The 9282-nt window shown below is 42.6% G+C and overlaps 1 protein-coding gene and 1 long non-coding RNA gene across 4 annotated transcripts in view; one reads left to right on the top strand and one right to left on the bottom strand.

The window, feature by feature from the left end:
* Positions 1-3322: 3322 nt before the first annotated feature.
* On the bottom strand, positions 3323-7757 carry LOC132230221 (uncharacterized). Its single transcript, XR_009451827.1, has 3 exons — positions 7528-7757; positions 6740-6836; positions 3323-3873 (listed from the first exon to the last, which is right to left on the bottom strand). It is a non-coding gene; the product is annotated as an uncharacterized LOC132230221 (long non-coding RNA).
* The window catches only part of MASP1 (MBL associated serine protease 1), a 65768-nt gene continuing 63473 nt past the window's right edge, over positions 6988-9282 (top strand). Inside the window, exon 1 of one of the 3 annotated variants that reach the window (XM_059687321.1) lies at positions 6988-7432. In XM_059687321.1, coding sequence (XP_059543304.1) covers positions 7428-7432 — 5 coding nt within the window. In that variant the 5' untranslated portion in view covers positions 6988-7427. The remainder of the gene's footprint in view (positions 7433-9282) is intronic. The other 2 variants (XM_059687320.1, XM_059687322.1) reach the window with 2 other exon arrangements.

Genomic DNA, 9282 nt, shown 5'->3' with positions numbered 1-9282 from the left:
TTAATTTCTAGTTGGTCCTTTATCACAACATCGAGGGTCTCATTAGATTTCTTGAGGATCTCACTACATTTATCGGCTGTCTCACCAGTCTTTTGAGGGCCTTATTAAGTTTATCAGCGGCTTCTAGACAGTTCTTTAAAGACCTTAAAAGTGTGGTTTTGAACTCGATATCCAGCAGTTTGCTTTCCTCCAATTCTGTCGTTTGTGTCCTGTTTCTTTGTCTTGGCATTTTTTATGCTTCGCTGTGTCGATAGAGTTCCTTTCTGTGCTAAGTGTCCCAATTACCTGAGGTTGACACTCTTGGTGCACCCCCTTGTGGGCTTTGTGCACAGTCTTGTTGTAATTAAGCCTTGATTGTTGTAGTTATCACTGTGAGGAATTGACCTCCAGGCCAATTGGCTGTGAGAATCAGCTGTGTCTGCAGTGGGAGAACTTCTGTGCTGGAGATACCCCTCTGGGGCTAGACTTGCTTCAGTGGGGCTTTGGTGATCACTGAGTCTTCCCCCTGAGTGTGTCTTTTATGGTTCCACAGAGCTGCAAACTGGATGGTCCCACTCTGACCTCTGGGCTTCCTGGTTCCTGGATCTCTAGGGAGATGCTAATCTAGCCCTTGCCTGAGGCTATCCAGCAAAAGTCTCCCTGCAGTGCTTGGGCAGGGCGGGTCCCACGGGATCAACAGGGTGGGGTTAGCAATTATGGCTGCTCTCAGTCTTGCCCTCAGAGGCTCTGCTTCTCAGTGTCCCAGTAATTGCTGCAAGCCCCATGGAGAGAAAGCTGTCTCCCCTAGGGTTCTGAGCGATGCCAGACAGTCCCGCTTCTCCCGTATGAGTCTGGGTCCCTAGAGACTGGCCCGGAGCTGGAGCTCAGAGTCTGAGACTCCCTCCCAATTGAAAACAACAACCACGCCCTCGGCCGCCAGCCCGCTCCGCATGCACTCCGCACCTTAGTATTTTACTTCAGCACTGTGCCTCCTCTGGGTCTCGGTATGTTTTACTCTTTCCTCCTAGTTGTAGAACTTCCACTCAGCCAGCCTTCCTGTGGTTCTGGATGATGTCTGTTCCATCTTTTAGTTGTATTTTTGAAGTGGTTGTTCGAGGCAGCAAACTCCAGTGTTTACCTATGCTGCCATCTTGGTTTCTCCCTAAAATAAATCTTTATTGTTCAGATTATTACAGATGTTCCTCTTTTCCCCCCCATAGCTCCCTTCCACCTGGTTCCCACCCCACCCCATGCCCTTACCCCCCACCACTGTCCTCATCCATAGGTGTAAGATTTTTGTCCAATCTCTTCCCGCACCCTTCACACCCCCTTCCCCCTGAGAATTGTCAGTCCACTCCCTTTCTATGCCCCTGCTTCTATTATATTCACCAGTTTATTCTGTTCATCAGATTTTTTTATTGACTTGATTTTTAGATTCACTTGTTGATAGATATGTATTTAGTCTCAAATAGAGTGGCCTACAACTTTATCTAAAAGAGCAGGCGAGTATGGAAATCTGAGTTCATGGTCTCAGCCCCACCATCTAATTTCTGTGAAACCCTGGGCAATGCATATATCACCTCTGGGACTAAATTACCTCATCACAATATTATTAATTAAGTAGGTAAAATAGAGATGATAATATATGGCCTTTACTGGCTATTTTGGGGATAAAATGAGTCATAACAGAGAAGCATTCTTCTTGGGTATACCTTTTTCTTTTATCTTAGAGATCACCCTCTTTTAAAAAAAAAAAAAAAACTTTATTGTTGAAAGTTTTTCATAGGTCCTCCATTCTCCCCCACGCCCCTGCCGCCCCCATTAACCTCTTTCAGCATGCTCCCATGGTCACCCGCTTTTTAAAACTACTTTGAGATCTTCTAAACTTTAATCTCATCTCAATAGTAGTGTGACAGATATTGTTCCACACACTGAAACAGAGATGCCATGAAGTGTTTGAGTAGGAATGTGCTTTTAAAAGATAAATCAAAACACCTAGTCCAACATTGCCATTGCAAATTAGAAACTCCAAACCCAGGAGGATAGACAGAAAGCTCAAGGCTTCACATTGGGTTTGGGCAAAACGTCGTCTCCATTCCTAGCATCTTGACTCACAGACCAGTCTTCTTCCACCATGACTTCACCCTCCCAGCCATGGGCAAACTACAGCCCGCGGGCCGGATCCGGCCTGTTTGAAATGAATAAAACTAAAAAAAAAAAAAAAAAAAAAAAAAGACCATACCCTTTTATGTAATGATGTTTACTTTGAATTTATATTAATTCACACAAACACTCCATCTATGCTTTTGTTCTGGCCCTCTGGTCCAGTTTAAGAGCCCATTGTGGCCCTCGAGTCAAAAAGTTTGCCCACCCCTGCTCTAGACCCATGCTCCCAACATGTAGCCATTTAACTTTACAATTTTTTTCATATGCATAAATGCCGCCTAATTATTATTTTTAAAGAACTTTTATTTCAATCAACTCTGGATTTATTTTTTAACTAAAATCCATATATTTGAAAACATGGTACTGCCGTAAATATAAAAATAAAGATAACGAATAAAAAATTGTTAAATTCTAGCAGAATACCATTGCGTCCTCAAGACTCTGAACCTGAAATCTGCCTTTCCTTGTTAAAGGGAAAATGGGATTCATGGTTTAAAGATACCACTTTGAGACTTTCTTTTTTATAATATTAGGAGTGAAGGAGAAATTTAAAAGGCAGGACTCTTTTTGGCATATGATGGTGACAGACATTGAGAGTCAATTCATACAATCCCCACTTCTAACCCCTGTCTTCTTTAATGCCTGCTTCTAATGTAAGCTGTAAAACCCTTGACGTTAGTGGTGGCTGTAGGACCCAGCTCTGGCCTGTGAGACATTAAGAGAAGTCCCCCAATGCTACCTCTCCCTCTTCCTTCTTCTTTTCTGCTTTAATAGTGACACGACATCTGGAGTCACTGCAGCCATTTTGTAACCATGAGGTAACAAGCATGACAATAAAAGCCCAATTCCTACAGCTGGCAGAGCAAAAAGAAAGAAAACAATGTTGAGTAGTTGCCCCAGAACTACCTACCTCCTCACTTCTTGCTATATAAAGAAACTAAATTCTCTATATTTCAGCATTAGTCAAGGTTTCTCTTTTTACCTACCAAACGAAATTTTTACTGACCCAGTGTTTATTAATTCCAAGTATTTGGCACCTGCAACCAGCTTGACACCACTGGTAGTATGTCTTTCATGCTTTGGGAGAATCTTCTGTATTAGTTTGCTAAAGCTTCCATAATAAAATACTGCAGATTGGGCAGCTCAAACAACAGAAATTTATTTTTATTTTCTCACAGTTTTGAAGACTAGAAGTTCAAGATCAAGGTGTTGGCAGGTGTTTTAAAGAAGTTCAAGATTAAGTTGTTCTTTTTAGCCATCTCTCCTTGGCTCACAGATGGCTACCTTCTTGCTGTCTCCTCACATGTTATTTTTTCTTTTCTGTTTGTGTCATAATGTCTTCTAATAAGGACATCAATTACATTAGATAAGGTCCCACCCTGACACCCCATTTCAACTTAATCACCTCTTTAAAGACCCAATTTCTAAATAGTCATGCTCTGAGATACTGGGGGTTAGGGCTTGCTTCAACACATGCATTTTGGAGGACACAATTCAGCCTATAAAAGAGCTTAACAGTTTATTTATTTAGTAGAAACTATTTTTTCCTTCCCTGAATTCTTCCTGGTACATGACAACAAGGCTCATGGGTGTTCAAAGTCCACAGGCAGGATCAGGAGTTCTCAGATGAGAGGAAAGTGTCCTGAATTTGGGGTCAGGAGGCCTGGGCTGTAAATATTGGTTGTCCTCTTGCTGACACACTTAGTCTCTCTGAACCTATGTCATCATCTGTAAAAAGATAGGAATATTACTTATAATAAGTATTGGCATTTTTTGAAGTTCCCCAGATGATTCTGATAGTCTGGTAGGCTCTGAAGTGATGGCTTTCAGCATACTATAAGTCATTGTGTTGAATAACCCAAATTTTAATTCTAAGCTGTGATCTTTGGAGCTATTTATCAGTTTCTTGGATATTCTTAGGAAGCTTGGATTTCAGACTTTGCCAACAAAAACCCATTCCCCAAATTCCTTACATTTTCTAACACATTCATGGAATTCCAGAAGGTTCCATCTTAAGAGTTGCATATAATAAATACTTCAGTAGAAAATGTAAACTAAGTCCTTTCTAGTGGTAGGAATGCTGTGGCACTTACCCTCTTTGTAGTAGTATTTTGCTCCTTTACCCTGACTATAACCTGGGGGTATTGAGCCCACATCTGCCATTCTATAATTTTATGATCCTAAATAACACACTATTAGTTCCTTGTATGCATATTTTAAACCTTTTAGTGAAACTTAAAAAAAAAAAATAGCTAGTTGAAGCTTCTTGAAAATTATTGTTCTGAATACTTATGTTTGAATTCTAATTAATGGGATGCTATTATGGCAACAGATAAAACCAGTGTCAAGATTAGAGGACCACTTTGTACTCTTTGACTAGCTTTATAGGTCATTAGTAATCCACCTGACCTACTATAAGTCAATGTGCTGAATAACCCAAAATTTAATTCTAAGCTGTGATCTTTGGGGCTATTTATCAGTTTCTTAGATATTCTTAGCTACAATAGTCCTCCAGCCCACATGTGTATGTGTTCATGATCTCAGCAGAGTCCAACTCCCTGATTTCACAGTGGAGCAAACTGATGCCTCCCTCCCATAGTCAACAACCTAGGTGACCCACCCAAGGTCACATACAAGTTAGCCTACCCATATTGAGCCTACTTTCAGACCAATTCCCTTCCATTGCTCCCACTCCCCTATCTATTCATGACACCACAGGGGGTTTTTATCGAAAACACAAGACAATATAGTATCACCAATGTAGTCCAACCCAATGGGAAGCTTCCCTGTAGCCCACCCAGATCACTCCTGAGCCACAACATTCTTGCTTTCACACAGACTCCATCAGAGCCTTGGCTCACTCCCAGGGAGGCACACATCAGATCTGCTGCATATTGGCAGAACTTTGGCTTAGAACTTATTTCAAATGCCTCCCATTGAATGCTGGCAGCCTTGAAAAATCATGGCCAGGAAACCATTCCAGGAGGCTCAATTGCTCTATGACACTTTACGAGGAGAAGCTGATGGCTTTCCCTCCCAAGCTCTCCCCTTCGCGCCCAGGACAAATGACTGCATTTCCCTGTATGTTCCCTAAATTAGGAGAGGGCCTGCTCAGCTGCAGCGTGAATGGAGGGAATGTCTTTAATGGGCAGGGCCCTCTGCACAGCGCAGTGTGCCTTGCGCCAAATTCTTTCTCCTTCAGTTTTAAAACCCTTGTGTATTCCAAGAGAAATGTAGTCCATGTGTTTCTGCTTCATTTACACTTAAATCATTTAAATGTTGTTTTGTGAGAGTTATTTGATGTCCAAGGAGCCTGTGAGTCTTCTTAATGGGACTTTTAAGGGGTTGTTTCTATTATGCCTGAAACACAAAGCAACATTTCGTTGAAACAGTGCCTGAAGATAAACCTATTCTCTCATCCCATGTACTTGCACCCACATTATTGACCACAGCCTCTTAATGAGGCGGACTTGGCAAGGCTGGCATTTGAAAGTGTTAAAATAGAGAAACTAGAGAGAAAATGGAGCAAGGAGAATTTCAGTGAGATTCAAGCCATCGTTCCCTAAACTGTGCCAAAGCAAAGTTGGGAGTGCATGAATGTGCCCCCCTGGTTAGAAACAGTGGTAGCCCTTTCTCAGGTACACCACTGGCTAGCTAAAAAAGCCCTCCGTAAGTATAATCCCACTTAAGTTTCATTGCAACCCCATTTTCTAGGTAAGAAAACAGAATTGAAGATGTTAAGTATTGGACCTAAAGTGCACAGCTGGCTTAGATATAAGTTCTGAGTCTAGCACTGTTTTTAAAATGCTTCAAATTGAGTTTCTCTTTGAATGTTGTATGTACTTGAATTGTCCCATGCATTTATAATACATTACTGAGAAGCAGTACAATATAATAAGTTAGAGCTCAGATTTCTTTCCTCATTGCTTTCTAGCTGTGTGACCTTGGGTAAGTTGCTTACCGTCTCTGGGCATTGTCAACACCTGTAAAATGGCGACACTATTACTACCCACCTAGCTGAGGTACAAAGATGATTGGAGGGAATTAACACATTATTAGACAGAGTCTGACACATCACTATTAGTGGTAGTAGCAGTAAGAAGTAACTAAGGGCTGGGCAATCTTGGCAAGTCATGCAGCCTCTCTGAGCCTCAGTTTTCCTATTTGTAAAATGAGTATAATGGTATGACCCTCACAAGTTGGTGGGAGTAACTAAGATGACATCTGTGTGTCATTCTGCCTAACGCAAAAAAGGTTCTCAGTAAAAATCTCTTTTTTTATGCCCATTTGGTTGTCATTGTTGTGAAGGGAGTTACTTCACTTATTATCCAGCACAGCTTAGATCTGGTGCTGATTTCTCCACAAACCTGCATAAGGACACATATACAGGCGTGGCTCTTCCTACACCAGGTGCAGGACTTTCTGACTGTGAAGCATCTTCTCTGGTTGTTAGACCTCTGCACCCTCTGAGTTGGTAAACAGCACAAGTTCTGTGTTTCGGTGGGAACACGGAGCCAACTGCAGGCCTCTGCTCCCAAACATTCTCGGCCAGCGGCTGTGCTCACAGGAAAACCTGTGCTGTTTGCCCACAGACCTGGGGACCAGGGATCTGTTTTCTTTCCCAGTGTCGATGTTAGAATTGCCTTCTTGGTTGGTTATTTCTGTTTAGTTGGTGTCCTTTTGCCAATGTCCTGAAAAAGAGCAGAAAACTATAGCCATCTGGCAAGGGAGAGTGAAGAGAAATTAGACTTTGCCCCCCTCCACCCTCTACACTCACACACAGTCTCACACACACACACACACACACACACACACACACACACACACACACACACATACACACACACACACGGTGACACAAATACCTATTTGAGCCACTCAGTTATTTTCTCTCAGGGACTGGAGCCAGCCAAGCAGGATAAAGGAGGGAACTGGAGGAGCAGATCTCTTCAGGAAGACAGATTCTGTTCTGTCAGGTTCCTCTGAGTGTGTGTAAGAGGGAGGAGAAAGAGAGAGAGAGAGAGAGAGAGAGAGAGAGAGAGAGAGAGAGAGAGAGAGAGGCAGAGGGAGAGGGAGAGGGAGAGGGAGAGAGGGGGAGAGGGGATCTGTTGCAGGCAGGGGAAGGCGTGACCTGAATGGAGAATGCCAGCCAATTCCAGAGACACACAGGGACCTCAGAACAAAGATAAGGCATCGCTGACACCACATCGGGGACGAGCTAACAGACAACTCAGGCCGGGGAGGACCAAGGCCAGGCAGCCAGGAGAACCCAAGGCAAGAAAATGAGGTGAGTGCCAGGGTAGGAATGGGCAAGGCTGCCCCTAAAGGGACCGGGTGTCAAATAGCCCCGCAGGGTCTGACCTTGTCTCTGGGCTGACTCACCTTTGTGTCCTATGGGTGGTACAAAGGGTTTCTTATCAATCCTTGGGGCTCTGAGAGGGAGACTGAGCTGGGCGCCTTCCTGGGACTCCGGAGACATGCAACTTGAAACGGGAGACTTTGTGCAAATCCTGCCCAGGGCTGCTGAGGCTCAGATTCCCCTTCTGCCAGTGTAGGGTGCTGCCTGCTGGCGAATGAGACTTTCCTCCTGCTGCCCACAGGCTCAGTTTTTTGTTTTCCTCCTCTGCAAAGAACATTGGTTTACCTCTCCCAACACTTTGTGAGTTAGATATGTGTTTGTGTGTTTATTTGTTCTGACCGGAAAAGAAACCAGCTTCCCACAGCTCAGCTCTGTGGTTTCTTAAACCCTCAGAAGTTGGCCAGTTAAAATCTCAATTTAGAAAACTAAAAACCTGTCCCCGTTTTACAGTTTTCTATAAATTTCTGAATTTCTGACTGAAATCAGAGGCAGCTGGTGGTATGAATCAGAATACCAATAGCACCAAATGGCTCTTAAAGGATACCACAATTTTATTTTTTTAAAAGGAGCCTTTGGTTCTGAACCGAGGACTTTAAATTCTAATTGTTTTTATGCTCTTCAACATTCCCTATTCTTCAGCTATAGTTTGAGTTACTTGATCCTTCCTACCATACATTCCTTGTAAGTTTTCCTCTGCAAGTCTCAAAACCTTACAACCATAATTGTTTTTACCACTTATAAGTGTTAATGCTGTTAAGAATAAAAAAAAACAAAAAAAGGAAGAAGAAGAAAGGAAAGAAAAACACTGCAGATGTTAAGTCCCTAAACCCCTCTTTTCCCATTAATTTTCTTCTCCATTGAAAAAGGGGGTTCTATTTGTTTCTCTTTTGCAAAGTCACCTAGCAACTTTTCTGGGTCTGGGATCAATGAGGGGCTTCAGACTGTTAACTCTTTGAACTCAGATTACCTGTGGTTCAGAGAGGTAATCGGGTCTTTAAGGTTAATTCTTTTAAAAGAACATTCTGCTCTTTTTAAATCCATTGTAATTTTAGATCTGCCATCTAACTTCATATTCCTTTCTCCTAAAAGAGATGAAATGTATGCCATCTACATGCAATGACAATTTGATTGATCTGTCACTGTTTGAATCTCACCCTACCCCCAATGCCCCAGTCATACCAAACTACAGGGCTGATGAACAAGTTCTGTGTCTTTGCGTTTACCCATTCCCTAACCCAGACCATCCTTCCCCCTTATTTTCTACCTAGGGGACCCGATTGCTCCAGCCAACTCAAACATCACCTCCTCTTCCCTAGCCGACATCCCCAGAATAAGCATCCGCTGTCCTCTGGGACTACATCTCTTCTTGCCTTTGTACATCTCCTTGTTTAAATGCCCACCTCCTCTTCCAAGATTGACTGTCTCCTAAGATACGGAATCTTTTCGTAGTTGTGTGCCCAGTGTCTAGCATGATATCTGTTTCCTTATCTGTTAGGCATTCAATAAATATTGGCTGAATTGCATTCAGTTGTTAAATAGCACAAATACTACAGAAAAGTGCTCCACTAGAAGTTTTCCAAGAGTCTTGCCTCCTATAGAAGGGCACTTCAGAGTTTACAAAACCGTTTCATGGGCACTGTCTCTTCTGGTTTTCAGATTTTGGATAAGGTAAGGATTTATGAAAAAGTGACGATAAAAGCAGTTAACAATTTACCCAAAGCACATGGATGATTTGGAAAGCTCAGACTTAAACTTGGGTCTTTGGACTTCAACTCCAG

The sequence above is a fragment of the Myotis daubentonii genome, chromosome 3, assembly GCF_963259705.1.
Source record: "Myotis daubentonii chromosome 3, mMyoDau2.1, whole genome shotgun sequence".
In the NCBI taxonomy this organism is placed as follows: domain Eukaryota; kingdom Metazoa; phylum Chordata; class Mammalia; order Chiroptera; family Vespertilionidae; genus Myotis; species Myotis daubentonii.
This window is presented reverse-complemented; position numbering and strand designations above follow the sequence as displayed.